We start from the raw sequence: 19020 nt of genomic DNA, 5'->3' as shown, positions 1-19020 counted from the left end.
CTCTCTCTCTCTCTCTCTCTCTCTCTCTCTCTCTCTCTCTCTCTCTCTCTCTCTCTCTCTCTCTCTCTCTCTCTCTCTCTCTCTCTCTCTCTCTCTCTCTCTCTCTCTCTCTCTCTCTGTGTCACACACAGACACATACACACACGCAGGCACACACACACGTACACACACACACGCATGCGCACACGCACACGCACACACACACACACACACACACACACACACACACACACACACACACACACACACACACACACACACACACACACACACACACACACACACACAGAGCTCTATTTTACCTTAGTGGGTGCTGTTTGTTATCCGTCTGGCTCGATTCCCTCTGCCTGTCTGCCTGCCCACCACATAAACCCAATAACGCTACACTGCTTAGGCTTCTCCGGCTCTGGCCAGCCGCCCAGTGGAAAAAGAGGAGGAGGACATGAAGAGGAGGAAAGGGAAGGGGAAAGCGAGGAAAAGAGAAGGTCACACGCGGACACAGACGCTGGCACGCTGAAATCAGAATCTGGGCTTCAGGACTCGGGGGCAGTGAAGGCATCGTACTGTGAAACACGCAACACAACTTCCCGCACAAGTTTTACTTTACTCAAGTCTGTATCAACAAAACAACTTTTGAAATCAATCTTTTCATCTCTGACATGACCTATAGATCTCTAGAGGTCTCTTCACAATATCTGAACACGATGCGTTCTTATCAAAATCTATCAAAACAAGCTCATAAACAGTTTCAGCGACAGACAGTGAGCTTTCAGTGTTCGACTGAGCCCTGGTTTTAGGACAGAAGGCTGTGATGTCCAGAGTGTAGTCTTACATCAGACTGTGCCTTATCATTCACAATAAAACAACAAACAGTGGAGAAGTTAGTTCCAAAAAGGGGAGCAACTTGTGAAGTGTGGAACAAAAGATCAAATACGCAACAAACCACATTAATATTATTTCACCATCTCAGGCAGAAGCACCCAGTTGAGTTCGAGGAGGGCCAGAAATCCCTCGAGGAGAGCTCGACAGCTATTGTGAGTTCTAAGCCAAGCAGACAAACTACGCTGGCTCAGCATAGCATCGCCAACTGTTTGGCAAGTTGTACTCTGTTTTTTGTCATATTGTCAAGAATATCATTATTGCAGAAATACACTGAAACACTGTGATATTATTTTCGGGCCATGCTGCCCACCACTGGTCTTACGTAATGACCCCCGTCATCAGACGTGACCGCAGGCACATAGCCAATATCTGTTTTCAAATTAAAGCATCAACACACAATTAAATCTGTGCCAAATGTTGTGACGCAGTCAGAAAACCATCTCCTCCAAATCCACATCGGCCCCCCGACATCTACTTCACCTGATCCCGACCCCGTGCCAAATCCTGATTCACATCATGGGTATCATAACACAGACACACACAAGCTCCAGTGAGGCACTTAATGATGCCGCTGTTATTAGACTGTTGATTGGAGGAATATCATTACTTCACTTTCCTTAAACAGCGCTGCAGTACTTCTTATTTTCAGTCTGAATAAAGTTAGTACAAACCACGTTAATATCTCAGGAACATACTCTGATTGTTCTGTTGCTTTAATTCCCTCTATGCAACTGCTAGAAGCCACAAAACATTCACATTAGCACAATGTGAATCACCCCTCTATGCCACCTCTATGATACACAGCATTACAATGACAGATACAGGCTAAATGTATTTGGTTCTATTTCAATATGACGTTCAGAATAAGAAGACTGTTAGAAAAAAAAAAAAAAAAAACTGGAATTACATAAAATTATTCAACAGCTCAGTTCACTAATAAGCAAACATGACCTTTCTCTGGAGGTGAATTTAAATTCCCTCCTGGAAAATTTGGCCTAATTTGGCACAGGTGTGCTCTCAGTAAAAGTGCGCCCAGTGACAACGCTCACATTATGATTCTAAGCGGGTAATTTCTGCCATATTCAGTCTTTAGCATGCTAACAGTCGCTAATTAACACTGACAACAGAGTACAACTGAGCGTGACATGAATGGCGCTATTTTGCAGGACTAAAATAAAAGCATTGGGCAAAATAAAATTGTGAACCAATGATGGTGCTAGATGAGAAGTCATGATCACCAAAGACACTAGTTTACATCATCTGGGAAGCATTAATGTCTATTTATTTAGATATTTGAGTGTGGACCAGTAGACCAACCCTGCCATCAACGGAGCCATGTCACCAGCATGGCTTAAGATATATCACCAATATATACATCAGCAAGAGAGACTAAATGTCTAGAAACAGGTTAAACATCTGCTTTTCCATTTCAATTGTGCCACAAAATACACTTGAACACCATTGTGAACATCTCTGGCCTGTGGAGACACTCGAGACATGAGCTGAGGTGGGAAATATTTTCTCATAGTTACACATGAGAACATACACTTCAGTGCAGACAGAGACGTGAACGCCTGGTGAACAGAGACAGACAGAATGTGCTACTTACTTATTTACTTGCATAACAGTGAATGAAATATGACATCAGGGCTTCAGGCCAATGCCTTGGCCAAGCACACAGATACACATGCTGATACACACACACACACAGACAGTACGCCAAACTTGTGATCATTATCCAAAAATGCACATGGGGAAACAGGCTGTACAGACAATAAACAAACACTATTCTGATAATCTCACACAAATCCAAATATATGCTCAAAGCACTTCTACCCGAATCCAATCCAAAACCCGTCTAACATAAACAGCAAAACATGAGAACATTCCACAGACGCAGAGTGGCTCTGTGACAAATGATCATAATAAAAAGACACCACTAAAACATTGAATGAATCTCCCTTTCCCTCTTACCCTTTCCCAAGTGTGCCATACTAATGAGGCCCAACCCTCACGCTGTACATGTAGACATAAGAAGGTGTCTAATGTTTGTTGCGATGTCAACAGGTGACAGAGTTCCTGTTAGCTTCTCTATGGCAGTAATAAGACATGAGGATTGAACACTCGTTATTTTTATGTGTGTCTGCATATAGGCAAAAGACTCAAGCAGTATTGTGTGTGTGTGTGTGTGTGTGTGTGTGTGTGTGTGTGTGTGTATGTGTGTGTGTGAGGGAGTGTTAAAAGTGACAGGAAAACCCACAAAAGTACATGTGAAAGGAGAGGAGCCTAATGTAGAGTGGAGCAGGATGAAGGAGGAAGAAGAAGACTTACTTTATTAAAACCCTTGGGGAAAATTACATAATTTTTCTCCAGGGTTATATTTTTTCTATACACACACCAGCCCAAAATACACACACGCACACACACACTCAGACATGCAGCTGTTGTGGAAAGATGAGAATGATGGAGCTGCCACACAGTTAGATGCCCAGTCAGGGGTTTGGTGCCTTGCTCGACGGCACCTTGGCATTGCCCAGGACTGGCTGCTGGACTTGAGCAGCCCCCCCTCCGGATCCCAAGCCAAGTCCCAACACAGCCAAGGACAGGAGAGGACAGGAGAGTAGAGAGAGTAATGCATAGTGGAGTAGAATAGACGAAGTAAGAGTCTAATCAAGTCAAACAGAGGAGCGTGGAGTTTACTGTAGGAGAGGAGAGGAGAGGAGAGGAGAGGAGAGGAGAGGAGAGGAGAGGAGAGGAGAGGAGACTAAAAAGTTCTGAGTTGCCAGTTTGAGTGATAATCCCCCCTGCAGACGCTTGCTCAGACTCAGACAGCAGAGTGTGTAAAAGCAAGAGAAGACAAGACATCCAAACCCCCCCCCCCCCCCCCCCCCCCCCGACATTAAAATGCCGCCAGTAATCAAGCACTGCTTCGCTTTGCCAATGACCAGTGTTTGGTTCTGGAGAAAATCCAGGCTGTCTCTGAGTGTGAGCGTACGAGCACCAGTGATTTTACATGCGACTAATATGAAGAATTTGGATTTCTATAAAAAAGGAAGGACATGTGGATAAACTACCACTTTGTAATACAGGTAGAGTTTTAGAGGTTTGTAGTGTGGTTTGCACACAGTTGCAGGCCGTCATTACTTTTGGTCAAAATCTAAGCTGAGACCAGTTTTAAATGACCTCAGCACAATAATGTACAATAGCTTTGACACAGATAATGCAGACATCACATGCATTGAGATTGCCAGACTAAAGCAAGTTTCAGGGGTCAATAATTTATTCTCATGCCACGGGGAAATTAATGGAAACCGATGGATACCTAAAGATTTGTAGTAAAACATGCAAAACCACTGCTGTTGAACTGCGAGCCGGGAGAAAATGCCATATTGCTTCGTGAATGCTCAGTTTGTAACACAGAGGTTATTTTCTCAGACTGACACAGGTCCTCTGGAGCAACAAAAGACATCAGACAACTGTTTTCACAGGCGTGATACTAACAATGATTAATAAACTGACCTTTAATGTGTAAAATTGGAGTTCCCTTTAAACTATATTTAACTCATGCTGTAAAGTCAAAGACACTCAGCTGATACTTACTGTTATTACAGAGCAACATCTGTGCATCCACCCGTTTTAAACATTCAAATTAAAGCGTGCTTGTGTACTCTGTCAATCCCAGTTGACTGTGTGCATGTGAGACAGAGAGACGGAGAAAGAAAACAAGTGTTGTTTCTGAGCTCGGAGCATAAGAGCGCTTGTGTCTTTGTTGGTCTGTGCGTGTGTGTATAAGGGAGGCGGCTGCAGACAGACAGGCTCTAGGGGATTACAGAACAGGACAGGGCACCATAACTCATCAGGCCGATCACTGGCCACAGACAGACAGGCTGGGGTGAATGCTGATGGCTCACTGATAGGAATCTGCCACCAACGACCGACAAAAAGCATTTATCTGCGGGGGAAACCCAGCCCTATTCTCACACTCAAACAAACATACATTCAACAAACACACAGCACATTACCAATCTAATACACACTCACTCTGTTCATTTTTGACTCATCACTTTCATCCACGCTGCCATGGCTGTCAGCGTGCCTTGCACTTTCATTTCACAGATTAATCATATTTATCGCTCACTGGCTCCAAGGAAAAAAGGAAGAAGCTCGATTCTTTGCTGTCTGGCTCTTATTTTTGTCGCTCTTTCCTGGAATTTATGATAGCATTTTTACTCACCAGCTTAATTTTGATGTGGGGGATGCAGCGACATCACGACAATAACAGTGCAACATGAGTCATAAAAATAATTGAAAAATCAAGGTTTTATCATATGATCTAAGCTAATTGTTCCCAACCTAAGGGTCGCACTCCTTAAGGGGATCCGAAATAAATATAAGGGGTCACGAGATGATTAAAAGGATAACAAAGAAGAGCATATGTTACAATATTAGGTCAATTTAGTTCCAATTTCCCTCTATTTCACCGTCAAATACTGGATTATTTCTGTCTTTTAGCAGGAACTCTTTGATTGTACTGCTCACCATTAATGTTCACACTCAGGCAAAAAGTAAAATGTTATCAGAATAAATGTGAATTAATGAATACATTTCTCCTTTGCTGTGTTGTGGTGGTTTTCTTTTGTTTTGTTCATGTGTGATGCGCGTTCTCGTACTCGCCACCCCAGATGCCAGGCCGTAAAGCAGGCCTCCCTCGTCTTTCGGCTCAAAGATGTGGGTTGCTGGAGGTGGACATTTCTCCTGCCTGATGAAGTTATAGAGGAGGGTCTTCACCAGTCGACTGGTTAAACACAGACTGGGGGAAAAGAGAGACAAATGGAAAGAGGCGGAAAGAAGTTTGAAAAGACCAAAAGATATTTGAAATGCAGATGTAACACCAAGAGGAGAGTGCTAGCTGTAAATTTAGCTTAATCGACATTAATGCTCTAATATTACATCAATAGATGATAAGAGTGCATTCTGTACTGTAACTGTGCTTGTGTGCAAACTGATAAGTGTCCAGTCCAGTCACATATAGACTTGGTGAGCTTCTGAACCATAATGCTTTCTCAAGGTTTTCATCAAAACGAGGGTTAAGGCTGCAAAAAGATAATAACAGGGTTCCTACGGACATGTTTTCTTCAGAGGAGGAATAATATGTTGTCAGCATTGAAGATGTCAGTTCAGTGAGTGTGTACAGCGCTCAAAACCAGACTGCGACACAGACTAACACACACATTTTTGCAAATCTTGGATGGTTCATTTAATTTTTAGATGTCATATATTTGACATATTCTAATCATTAGTTTCTATTCTATATTCATGATTCTTGACTGATGCAGTTAATTTTCTTTTCTCTTACTATGTTGACTGTGATCATTATGCACCGAAAATACATGTTTCTGATCCTGAGCTAAGCAGGAAATGTTTTCAAAATAAAGGCCCAGAGGCTATCTGGTCTTGTAGCAGTCCTCTGATTTGAATGTTCAAAGCTGTTGCTCACCTGCTCAACAGAAACATCACTTCTATCTTAACAGGTAAAAACTGAAGCAACAATGTGAACACAATCATTTAAATGATCCCTTTATCAATCAGTCATCCCCTATATCAGTCCATATCAGGTGTCAATTTGAGACTCTTCTCCTTCCTCTTCACATCAACTCCCTCTCAATGAGACCGCCATGCGCAAAACCAGTGATATATATCATCCAATATTGCTGCTTTTTCAACAGATCTGATCGTAATACCATTTTAGATCGCCTTCTAATCTGTTTTACCAACATCAGCTACTTGGAAGCCTTTCTTCAGCTCCATGGCAATTAATCCGAAGTGCTCTCTTTTGGCTCTTATGCTGTGAGAGCCCTAAAAGAAAATTACTTCCATCCTCTGTCCGTCCATCTTGAATGCACCACAAGACTTTGAAATGCGTTCAGCATTACAGCCTTTTTCTGAATTTATCCGTATTCAAGATAACAATGAACTATGGAAAATTGAGTTCAAACTGTTTCAAAGCACAGGTCAATAGCAGAAGGTTAACTGTAGCTTTGATTTGATTGTATTGATCTTATCACATCTTAATTTATGCGTTTTGACTCCTTAGGTCACTTTCCCTCAGAATCACAGACTACAAGGTCACAGTGGAGACAAAGGTCTTGGCTTACAAGATTTGCTTCTATTTTTTCCTCCTTTTGGCATCAATTGAATAACACATGAAGACATTGTTTGGAACATGATGAAACTGACTGGAAGCACAGAGAGAGGCTAACTGTATCAGAGTCTGGATGGAGGAACAGTAGGCTGGATCAGACGGTGTAATATTGGACTGGAGCAGATCCAAAATGATCTGGGCCTGCGTTCAAAAAAAGTCGGCAACAGACTGCGGACAACCCAGTTTCAGAGGCATGTGAGAGTAACTCGTACAGCAGTCGAAATTTTACAAAATTACTCCATCTTCATGTGTTTGTTTTACATTTTGTACCTCTGTTTTTAGCAAACTTGGTTTTGGGGTTAAGGCTGTCTTGGATAAGAATTCAGTTAACCACAAAGTTTGGTGCATGAAGTGAAAACAGAATTCAGTGGAGCCCAAACTAGTCTGTGTGTTTTCTCACCATCGTCCCTTCATGATGTGCTGGTAGATTAGTCCATCTCGGAGGATGTCTTTGTGGAAGAGCTGATATGAGAAGAACACCAGCAGCGTGGTCACTGCCTCAAACAGGATGCTATACGTGATGTCACTGCAGGAAAGGACGAACAGTTAAAGCGGATAAATGAAAGTTTCTTGAACCACAACACAGATATAAATGCACTCATAATGAGACAATGTTTAGATGCAGTAGGCTAATTCAAGACGATAGCAACACCTGCTCTCTGAAGAGGCCTTTAAAAAGAACATCACTCCTTAATGATGTAATATTTTGGGATGCTGCTCATTTGCATGCGCGATATGCTGCAGCTCACTTGCCACGTTGTGCACATTGACACCAGTTTATAAAAAGGGCACTAAGGCAATTTGATTCCCAACTGGAAAGTGACAACATTACATAAGAGCGTCTTTCAAATGACGCATGCTTCCATGCTTGCATATCGGGCAACAATTAGTTTCCAAACTAGCTGTGATGGCACAAAATAATCTCGTATGAACACGTTTTAAACTCAGGTTTGAAGGAGAGCGCAAATAAACTCTCCACCCTTAAGCAGATGAAGCTAAAAACAGCCTTCTTGAAACACATACATATGGAAATGGCTTAAAACGTTGGTCAAGGGTGTACATCAATAATTTGGGTTATTTTACTGATGAATCGATCAATGATTTGGTATAAAAAAATGTTATAAAATAGTGAAAATTGCTCACCACAATTTCCTAAAAAGCAAGCTGACATCTTTAAATTTCTTGTTTCATCCAACTAATAGTCTAAAACCCAAATCTATTCTGTTTAGCCTTATAAATGACTAAGAAAAAAAGCTCGAACTAGTGTTAATTTTTTTTTTTAATGACTGAATTTACAACTAATTCATTTAATTAATTGTTTCAGCTCTGCACTAAATCTATGGTACTCTCTCTGACCATGGACACTCTAAATAAATAATTAGGGAAGCAGTATGTGAGGAAACGCAATAAGGAACAATCTGCATCTACTGCCTACCTCGAAATATGATATAAAGATTACTGACATTCATCTTTCTTCTACAATTAGGTCTCAAAAGCTTACAATCGAAGTACAGACGCCTGGTGGGGATTTGAGGGAGTTATACGAAAAGAATGGTTGTATTCCCGTCCAAACCAGGAGCACGTACAGAGGAAATGGGCCGACGGCCACGAGGTGGTGGAGGGAAGAAAAACAGGTAGAGTCTCGAAGCTTGGAACAATGAATAATGTTGGATTGCTGAATGCATTTACACAAGAGCCAGGGTTTGATGTCCGGAGACGACAGAGGAGGAGGAGGAGGAGGAGAGAGGAAGAAGGAGAGAGAAGGAGAAAGCAGACAGAGAGAGGAAGATGTCAAGAATGACACAACACAGACAAGGAAAAAGAAAGGAAAAGTGGAAGATGCTGCGTCAAGGAAAAAGCGACTGTCAGTCATGTTTCTGTGAACTTGTTTTGACATTGCCGGGGAGATTTTGTCTGCGGAGACATACACACTGCATCTTTGTCTCTCTGTGACAGACTGAGTGGCAGGCAGGAGATAATTCCACCATTGATAAGTAAATACACTGAAATATTCACTCATTAAAGCACAGTGTGCTAGCGTGCACACCGCCCACGGGGAGTAAAGGCTGATACCATTTTTCAATCATTATGTTCCCTCCTCTCCCACTCACTGGCAGCGCTCCTAACCCAACTTTCATTTCAAGCCTTTTCTCCTCTTCCAAAACAACCAACACTTTCTCTCTTTCTTTATTTCTGTTAGTCATATCCGCTCTCTTTTTTTTTTCTTAACTTTGTCCCTTTGTTCATCACGTTGCCAGCTCAGGGCTCCAGCATGTCAGTTTGAACTCTCTGGAAGTGAAACATGTAGACATCTGAGCCCAACCTTGTTTTCTAATGGATTTCAGCTTCCCCTGCTTAGTGAATCAGGGAGCGGATGAGCAAGCGGAGCACGCAAAGAGAAAGAGTTACACATAAACTGCTTTTCATTAACTGCTCAATGACGAACTTCCTACACGCTTTAACAACCAACAAACACGAATGAAAACAAGGGCTAGGCTGAGAAACTGCACAAAAGTCGACAACACTTGAGGTTTTTCATGCAAATATCGTGCTGATAATATAATGTCAAACATGAGATTTTGAACAATTAGCACCGTGACATTAACAGATTGCTGTGAGGGGACAGTCAGGGCAGTGTGAACAACCAAAACTGGGTAAAATGTCACTTTACAGTGTATCAGAATCCGGCATGTCTGACCTTTTTAGTGCATGCAAGACACAGTGGGGTGTTTGAATTAACCTTCCTCTCTCTCTCCCTCCCTCGCTCTCTCAGACACACACACACTCATACACATATAGATAAACATGGGAGATACTTACAGCAGGGGCACTTCAACGATCAGGTGAATGAGGTTGGACAACAGCTCCTCAAGGAGATCCTGGCTGCCTGTTTCTACACAAGAGGTTGAGGGAGTTATTATATGAGACACATATAGCAGCTCCCTGTTGATCATAGTCTCCCTTTGCTCCTTCTAACTCCCACTGCACTAATCCCTCTTTCTATCCTTACCTTCATCCATATTTCATGCTCACTGTACAGAGGAATGGCACTGATGGAAATTAGCTGACTGGGATTACAGGGTTTCTGCAGGATTCACGACATTTAAGACTTTTAAGACATTTTTTTCAGTACTTCTCAGCAGTATACAACAATAACTCCAAGTGATATAATAAAATTAACCAGACCTGTGCCTGGTTAAGTGAAGTTTTTGATAAAACTCACACTTCCTCATTATGGCACGACGAGTATCCTGTAGCTAGCAGTAGTGCCAGTATTTGCTACAGGTCTGAATGTGCTGACTGAAACTCCAAAATAGGACTGAACCCCCTGCAAACACAATGCACTGTTGCAGCAACTCCCCTTTTTTAGTTAATAGGTGTCTCCCAACAGCCTGCAACTGGATGCAAAAACATCTTATAACCAACATTACTGTCTGCAGCAGGGAAGAGAAAATATCATTTCCTCCATTAATACCTGCAGACACCCTGAATTATCGTCTCTTTGCCATTTTCAACAAGCTGTAATTAGTTCAGTGTCATTTTGCAGGCAAAGCACAGGAAGATATTTATATAGCAACCATCCAACATGGCAGATCTAACCCAAGGTCTATATGGAGAGTAATAATTTTTTTTTTCGCTTTCCTTTTAATGGTATTTTTATTGTCTCTCTAAATGAGCAAAAGTGTTAGGTTGTTTATATTTATCACGGCTGTCAAGAAGGCGCACATTTACCAAGTGTTTATTTAAGGACTTAGCTCAGAGAGGGCTCGTGTTTGAGGCTAAAAAACGCTGAAGATGTGCACAGTGGGCGCAGATTCAGACATTTATTAAGAGTCTCTGAGAGGCAGCTGATCCAGGTCAGCAGCCAGGGGTATTTGTGCTCAATTAAAAAGCCAATTTCTTATCTCTCTTTAGGTATGAAGGGAAGTGTTGCACATTTGACCCTTGTGACTACATTGCAATAACTCACAGCTTATGAGTCTACCAGGAGGCAAACACTTTCTAAGGTGCTGCTCATAAGATTTCTCAGCAGATGATGTGGATTTTTGAGCAGAAATAATCTTCAGTGGCTTAAAGCATTTTCATTTTTGACGAACACACAGCTGCTGGTCACTACATATGCACAAAACAAGAGGTGTGCACCCAAAGTCAGTTGAGGTATATCCACAGAAGCGGATTTCTTTATGCAATTTATGGCCTCACTTCAGTCCCCCTGGTGCCCACCTTCCTTTTCCTAACGAGTCTGTGATGGAGCTCACCTCCACAGGAGCCTGGTGCCCTCTCCTGGTAGGAGAACTGTAGGTGCAGCTCTTCTTCACTCATCTCCCTGATGAACACCTTGAGCAGGCAGCGAATCATGAACAGTGCATTGTGGGCCTGCCAGATAAACAGCTGACTGCGGAGGAGAACCAAAAAAAGGACATTGTGTTAAAGGTCAAACATGAAACTGTGATAGAAATACATGCTATGCAGGGGCTGGTTATGTGCAGCTGGTTCAGTATTATGCTGCATCCGCATTGTGCCTCTAAAACAATGACACTTCCTCTTTTATAATGCCTTGAGTGTCTTTTAGATCTTTTCTAACGTCTTATGTAAAACACTGCTATACAAATAACCTTGCTGAACTTAACTAACGGCTTTGAAGTACATCATATGCGCCGCTCTGTAAAATGTGGTGATGGAAAAAAAAAAAAGAAAGTAGCTGTCTCACAACTGCAACCTTCACTTTGACAACTAAGAATACTATGAGAATAGTGTGGCTTTCACCATAGAATATAATTATCCTACACAAGTTAGTATATATTCACATGTGACAGACACTACATTGGGACAAAGTTGGTGAGAAACAAATGAAGGGGAAAAAAAGAAATGATTGGAACCATCCAGTACAAGCCACAACGTTTCACAACCACTAAACGCCACCATGGGGATGTCTAATCAGTCCCACAAATTGCCAATTTGCACATGCCAATTATGTCAGACCCAGAAAATGTAGGTTTGGTTTATGGGACAAAATCTGTTACGAAATGTGAAATGGATGGGAGTGGATGGAGCAAGATAACTCCAACCTCTAATGATGTTTAATAGAGAATGAGGAGTCCCCACCCGCTGACTTGGGCAGGGTCAACCTCTGTGGAAATGGAGTGAGTGCAGAATAATGCCACATGTGTGGATGGTTATACCTCAGCAGCTTTCTCATGGGAAACTACAACCACTTCAGTGTTTCCCCTGTAAAAAAACAGGATTCCCTGACTGCCTGTGATCAAACAATGCACTCCCGCACAGTGAACATGCACAGGATCTATCATTACTGACACAGTCATCCGAGTTCATTCTCTCCTCAGAGGTTCCCATACTCACTCTTGGCATTCTGTTGAGATTTTCAGCTCTTTGGTTCTTCCCAGGAAAATTCTCACAAGAGCGCCAAAGTTCCCCGTTCTGGGATTGTTTTCAACTTGGAGGAAAAAAAAAAAGGAGGAGAGAGCTTATCAGCTGAATTATATACAAACTTCCTAATTTGACAGTTTGACATGTAAACAACAAGAGGAAATAAATGTTGGTTTGTTCTTTATTAACTCTGAAGAAGATGATACTGATTATGAACAAGGCACTGACCAGTATAATACACACATGAAACATATTAGCATCACAGGCTACGTACTCAGGGCCTTGGCCAGGGGGATGACAGCCTCTTCCAGCAACTTGGAGTCTCCACTGTTTTAAAGAAAAGCAGAGAAAAAGAGAGTTTGGAAGAAAGAAGAAGACACTTCAGTCTGTCACTCTGCAGTGACAGAAAATCTGAGTTACATAAAATCCTCTGTCAAGTGCTGTAACGTGATTCTTGTGTGCTGTACGTTTCAGGGGAGCGCCCTTCGTTTTTTACAGTGTACTTAGCTTAGCCGAGAGATCTGAAGCAGGGGGAATGGGTATCTTTCTACCTTGGTTTTCATGTGGATTAAATAAACGAGATAAATGTTAATCAGTGAGCTTTAGAGGTGACGGTAGGCAGATTTAGTTTCCTCTGGGCAGAGCTGGACTCGCTCTTTTTCCCTGCTTCCAGTCTCCATGCTAAACTAGGTTAAGCTAAAATTAGCTTATTCTACCGCATAAAGTTTCTGGTTACAGCTCCTCAATGATCAGTATTTGCTGCTTTCCATGTTTTTTTTCCCCGAGATATCAAGATAAACTAAACATCTTTGGATTTTGGACTGTTATTTAAAAAAGACAAGCAATCTGAATATGGCATCTTTGGCTCTTGGATCTTGTGATATCACATTTTCCTTCTTTCAATGTCTCACATTTTACAAACCAAACCGAAGTTGGGATGCTGTGTAAAATATAAATAAAATAGGATGTGATAGTTTGCTAATCCTTTTTCACAAACACTCAACTGAAACAAAGACAATATGTTTCGCAACACTATTTATGAAAGAGCAAAGTGCTAACTAGTTAATCTAATTAACCATTTCTGCAGAGCTCCGCAAACATCATGTCGACAGTTTATTGTTGGATCCTGGTCGGGAATATCAAAGGACTTTCTCAGTGGAAAGGCTGTGTGCCGTTCGTCTGTTTGTATAACATAAGACAACTCTTGAGTAGACGCTCGGGGTAATTTGTCAAAAATGAAGGTGTTTGTTATAAGAGTCACTTGTAGTTTGATGTCATCTAAACCTTTAACCACAGCAGCTACACAACTGAAAGGCAACATTTTGGTACATAATCAGACAAATGAATGAACAGAATCCCTATGTGTGTGTGTTTGTGTACCTGCTGGTGGGACTGATGAAGGTGAAGGAGATGAGCTGATTCCAGAAAGGGTCATTCTCCGATATGGACTCTGTGCCCACCAGGGCCTTGAGGCTGGGGTTATCGGACAGGTCACTGACCTGGCTGGTGTTGGCACCCATCTCTACTGGCTCCGCTCAGCCAGACTCACCACACTTCACTGCTTTTTCACCAGGCATATGCCAAATCCTGGGGGAGAGGAAATGCTTTAATTGCTAGTGCCGTCACAAAGATTAATAATTAACTCAACACACAGCACATCTGCCAATCATTGCTTTTCCAGAAACGGTCTAATGAGCTCAGTACAAAAAGAGCAGTCACAATATTGAAGTCAATACACTCATTACTGCCTCACTTTGAGAAAAATGTACAAATATCCATACACAGCAGAACATAAGATTATAATATTCACAATATTACTTGCACTTGTAAAAATAATTACTATTCAAATCAAACATCACCCCTGGGTTAATTTCACTGATACTGAAGATGTATCACAAATAACAGAGATATCAGGCGTGCCATTGTTCTGTGTATGCTTTTAAGGAGCCAAGAAACAACAGAAGAAGGTGTGCTGCCACTGAGGACTGATAATGTGGGTCTCTAATCTCCCTATCAGACCTGTCAACCCTCCCAAATTTCCCAGAATTCCCTTGTATTTTCTCCTTTTCTCCTCCTGTATAAATAATATGAACCTTTTCTAAAGAAAAAAAAAAGATGGGGAGGCATAACCGCCAAGCCTATTTGATGTGCTTGCTCTATTCTCCTCCGCTGATGCAGGTGTAAGTATATTGAACATGAGCTGCAAGACCTAGTGTTGAGACGTCATTCACTCAGACATCACCTGCTAATAAAACTAGAAGAAGAAGAAGAATGAATGTGAGAGGGATGGAGCACCTGCCAAAAAAGGGTTAAGAGTGTGTGCAAGTATCTCACCAAATGGGAGGAGGCTTACCCGCACTTAATGAAGAGCAACGTCAGTCATGCTTTTTGGAAATCTGCCACACAGATTTTAATTTGACACAGGGAGGGAAAAACAACAAATCCACCAAGACTAATGCACACAAGAGGCGCAGAAAGATGGTCTGCCATTGACTGCATTTATGCTATCTCTGCCATCCATTTTCTCAATCACCCTCTCCTAACAATTGTCTCCGCTGCCAGTGGCCTCTCTCAAAATCACAGCCAGAGCATAATGTGTGTACATATCCTGCAAATACACCAAAATTAAATAAGATGCTGACTTTATTTGCCCTTTTGTGTTTTTCATGTCTAGAATACAGGGACGTTGATGAGGATTTAGACAGGTTTGTCTAGTGGTGATTTTAGGATTCACTGTGTGTGTCCTTGTTTGAATATGGGGTATGTGGGCAGTGGTAAGAGTGGTGGGGCAGCCCAGGATGGGGCGCCCGAAAATTTCCCTTATTTTCAAATCCCAGTGTTGATATGCTCCTCATCCATGTATTTCAAATCAAAATCTTAAACTGAGGAATTATAAGTATGCAAAGTAGATCTGTCCACTTGGCACACAGTAGTCCATAAGAGAGGTCAAGTTCTTACAGGATGACACGTAAAGAACCAGGACGTGTGTTTTGTTTTCTTGAAATGACACACCTTCGACACACAGGTGTAACCAGCTGGCCAATATTTGCCCAGGTAAGCTGGAGCATATAGAAGCACCCGGTAGTGGCAAACCACAGAGGAAAGTTTGTGCCTCTCGTGTATTAAAGATAATAACGCCACGCAAATGGCACAAACGTGAATTAAGAGGGGGACATGGAAAGCACCAAAACATACAGTTTTATTATGTTGTTATTGTTATTGGTGGACAGACTGCTTTGATCTTGCCAAAACAACATTTCGTGTCCACAGTCAGTGAGTTAAATCTCATACGTCTCTGCTCATATTATATCTGCACTTCAGCTGACCAACTTGCATGACGTTAGCTAGCTTATCCTATTTCAAATGCAGGAAATACTCTGTGCCTCGACACTTTTGACTGTCAGCACGGTGTAGCAACTCCCAAATTAGCACGAAGCCATAGCTAGATAAATTATTGACTCCTGACGGTGTCCAGTTAACCGTTGGTTAATAACTCACTGTACAGAAAGCAGCTAACGTCCACCGCTTGTTTGATAGCAGCTGACCGCTCGGCTTACCTGTCATAAATGTTTCTCGCAGTTTCCGCGGCTCTGTCGTCTCCCGGGACCGCTAAGCAGCGACTGTTTTTTACACTAATTAGTGGTTTAGTGCAATTTATTTATCAAGTATAATTTACAAAGGCAAATAACTGTAATTCTGAGGAATTCGAGGCAATTAAGTTAACTCTACCTACTCCTTTCCTCCATGTTTTCCACGTCGCCACCCCTTGCGTGATGACGACATAAGGGCGTTGAGGACGTTGGTGACGTTGCAGATAGAAATGGGGCCAATAGATCGTACTACTGGACTTAAATTTAACAGGTAGCTAGAAATACAGTTTCAAATGGATGCTAAAATTGCTTAGTATCCTGCATGTGTTAAAATACGACTGCCCTTTAAATTTTAATCAACTGAGTTATAATGGATTTCCTAAAAATTCACAATTTCAGGCCTCCTTGTGAGCCCTGACAGTCCAGAATCCTGGACTGACAACAACAGAGACTCTCGTGTCTTGGATGGCTCTCAGTATGCTATTGCAAAACAAAGTGAAGTCAAGTAAGTATGCTAAACTGACTAAATTCGTACATTTGAACTCAATTTTAGTACTTAGGAAATCTAAATTGCAGTTCTCTAAGACAAAAGTTTCGCATTGCATGTGATGTCAAGCCCCAAACTGTTGACCAGTAAAAGATCTGAGTACTTCTTCCACCACTAACACAGTCTCGAAGATTCCTATAGCCCTGTAAGGTTTCCATTTAATCCAGTTCAATACTTAAAGATGACTTTTGTTCACCAAGGGAAAGGGGCTGTGATCCACTCGGGCCCAAACCTGCTTAGGAATTTTAATTTCTAAAGAAGAATCAACAAAATCTTCAGTCACAAATGCAAAATCACCATTACTGTACATGCACCTGTGGAGAGAATATCGTGTTGATTTAGGCTTGAAATAATGAACCATGTTGCTGTATTGATTAAAACGCCTTTGACATTCAAATGTTTACTCTGTATTTATTCATCACAGATGCACCTTAATTCATATGTCTTCTCTACATTCCCACTGGCTGCTGTAGGTACTTTTTAAGAACAGGTGAGTACTGAAAAACCTACATTATTTCATTGGAGAGGTGCTTTAAAAAGGCTGAATTTCCCCATCATAACTAGGAAATTTCAGAGTATGGTTCTCTCAATCACTTCAACACACACACACACACACACACACACACACACACACACACACACACACACACACACACACACACACACACACACACACACACACAATCCAATTGAGACTGAATATAATAGAGTCAATGCACGTTTCAAGTAATCATTAACATGGAAAACATATCAACAATAACCAATTTCTTAAAGTTACTGTAAAAAGAAAAAAGAAAAGAAGCTACACACAGCAGGGAGAGTTCTGAAAACCACTCCATTCAAAGATGACTGATAAGTTAATTAATAGTTTCTCTATATTATGTTAATGGAATATTTACACAGTTTTAGATACATTATAAACATTTGAAGGCATCAATCTGTCTTCTTATCTGCTGCTATAGCCGATCCATTGGCTGTGGCCTCACCATTGCATTCAGCCTGAAACAGACAAAAAGGAGAGTGTCGTTAACATACAATCATGAAAGAGGCACAAAACTAACACCAGCATTTCTTATGAGTATGTGAAGTCAAACCCTAACTTAACCTGCAGAATTCAATGACTTTAAATGACGTTAAAGATAAGAAAACACATTCAGAGTGTCAATAAAATTGAATTAGCACCCAGCACTACACAAATAATTAATTTCATTATCAAAATGTCAAAATCAAATTGTTACTTTTCCATTGACTTACCTTGCAAGTCCCGTTACTCTTTTCACTAACTTTTTGGTCACTTGTGCCAGTCTCCTGGACCGCTTTCTTGGACCAGAACATGTTAACAATCGGTGAGATGAAAGGATAGAGGTAAGGCTCCAGGAACCTCTTGTAGACCCACAACAGGACAGGAATCACAATACAGGGAATGCACACCATGACTGTGGCTCAGACGGGTGCCAAGAAAGAAGAGCCTGAAGCAGAGAAGGAGGACAGAGACAGTTTGTCACAAGTTGTCAAAACAGTATAATAATGTGTCTTCATCTCCACAGGGGTGTAAAGCTTCTTGTGGCTATATATTAAGATTAACATTTAGCTACACAGGAATGACAAATCCTGAAGGGGATTTGTGGTGAAAGCCTCCAATGGTCATTCATCGGTCATGTTAGTTATTAGCCAACATGGTAAACGGACTGTATTTTATATAGCGCTTTGCTAGTACGATGAACGCTTTTAGACTGCCAAGGCCAGGGATCGAACCACCGACCTTCTGTTGGGGACGACGCTCTACCTCCTGAGTGTAGAGCAGTGTCCATACAGCTTCACAGGGGGCGACAGCATAGCAGAGGTAAAAGCATAACAAGCTTATTTTAACCAACAAGATGCCAACAGTTCCTGCTCTTTTTAATCCCCATACCACTTTACTAAGCACATGCCTGCCTTCCTCCCTCTGATTCACAACGTCATGTTTGTCACCAGCGAGCCGCCAGGAGCTAATGTTAGTTTACAAAACATCGTAGAAGAAGCAGAAGAGAAGCTGTGTTTTCAGCTCTCCTCGTTAGACTTAACGGTAGACCTGCTGAAGCTCTTCTAGAGGCTCCACAGAGACTTTTGTTTGCTGTTAACTTGTCTTGTTACTGATCAACAAACACTGTTACACACAGCGTCATCAGACTGACTGTTAGCTAACGCTAGCTTCTTGCCTTCACTCGGCGGTGAACCGAACAACTATGAAAAAAAGTAAACAACCAACAAACTAAACAACATTTTTCGAGCCACAGGACATTAATTAAGTAATAATTCTCACTTCTAGATCACACCACTGTTGACACGTACTGCTGATATACACGGGGTATTTCTCAGGCGATCCTGATGCGAAGTCTCTGGAACGTCTTTGCACATGCGCAGAACCTACT

At 41.6% G+C, this 19020-nt stretch overlaps 2 protein-coding genes across 4 annotated transcripts in view; both read right to left on the bottom strand.

Moving 5' to 3' along the window:
* Nucleotides 1–16264, bottom strand: part of dym (dymeclin) — a 51871-nt gene extending 35607 nt beyond the window's left edge. The window contains exons 1-8 of the mRNA XM_070989790.1: nucleotides 16030–16264; nucleotides 13853–14059; nucleotides 12747–12799; nucleotides 12446–12539; nucleotides 11344–11480; nucleotides 9905–9977; nucleotides 7485–7610; nucleotides 5553–5692 (exon numbers count right to left, since the gene is read on the bottom strand). Of these exons, the coding sequence (XP_070845891.1) occupies nucleotides 5553–5692; nucleotides 7485–7610; nucleotides 9905–9977; nucleotides 11344–11480; nucleotides 12446–12539; nucleotides 12747–12799; nucleotides 13853–13992 (763 nt within the window). The 5' untranslated portion in view covers nucleotides 13993–14059; nucleotides 16030–16264. The remainder of the gene's footprint in view (nucleotides 1–5552; nucleotides 5693–7484; nucleotides 7611–9904; nucleotides 9978–11343; nucleotides 11481–12445; nucleotides 12540–12746; nucleotides 12800–13852; nucleotides 14060–16029) is intronic.
* A 734-nt stretch (nucleotides 16265–16998) lies between these two features.
* Nucleotides 16999–19019, bottom strand: LOC139348911 (UPF0729 protein C18orf32 homolog). 3 transcript variants are annotated; one of them, XM_070989308.1, is made up of 3 exons: nucleotides 18941–19019; nucleotides 17864–18078; nucleotides 16999–17608 (listed from the first exon to the last, which is right to left on the bottom strand). In XM_070989308.1, the coding sequence occupies exons 2-3, from the start codon at nucleotides 18041–18043 to the stop codon at nucleotides 17543–17545; spliced, it is 246 nt and encodes an 81-aa protein (XP_070845409.1). In that variant the 5' UTR covers nucleotides 18044–18078; nucleotides 18941–19019; the 3' UTR covers nucleotides 16999–17542. The 3 variants fall into 3 exon arrangements, with proteins under 3 accessions (XP_070845409.1, XP_070845410.1, XP_070845411.1); XM_070989309.1 differs by having other exon boundaries at nucleotides 18912–19012; XM_070989310.1 differs by lacking the exon at nucleotides 18941–19019 and adding an exon at nucleotides 18674–18837.
* Nucleotide 19020: the final 1 nt, after the last annotated feature.

The sequence above is a fragment of the Chaetodon trifascialis genome, chromosome 20 (genome assembly GCF_039877785.1).
Source record: "Chaetodon trifascialis isolate fChaTrf1 chromosome 20, fChaTrf1.hap1, whole genome shotgun sequence".
NCBI classification, from domain to species: domain Eukaryota; kingdom Metazoa; phylum Chordata; class Actinopteri; order Chaetodontiformes; family Chaetodontidae; genus Chaetodon; species Chaetodon trifascialis.
The sequence above is the reverse complement of the archived record's forward strand: the minus strand, read 5'-3'. Positions and strand labels throughout refer to the sequence as shown.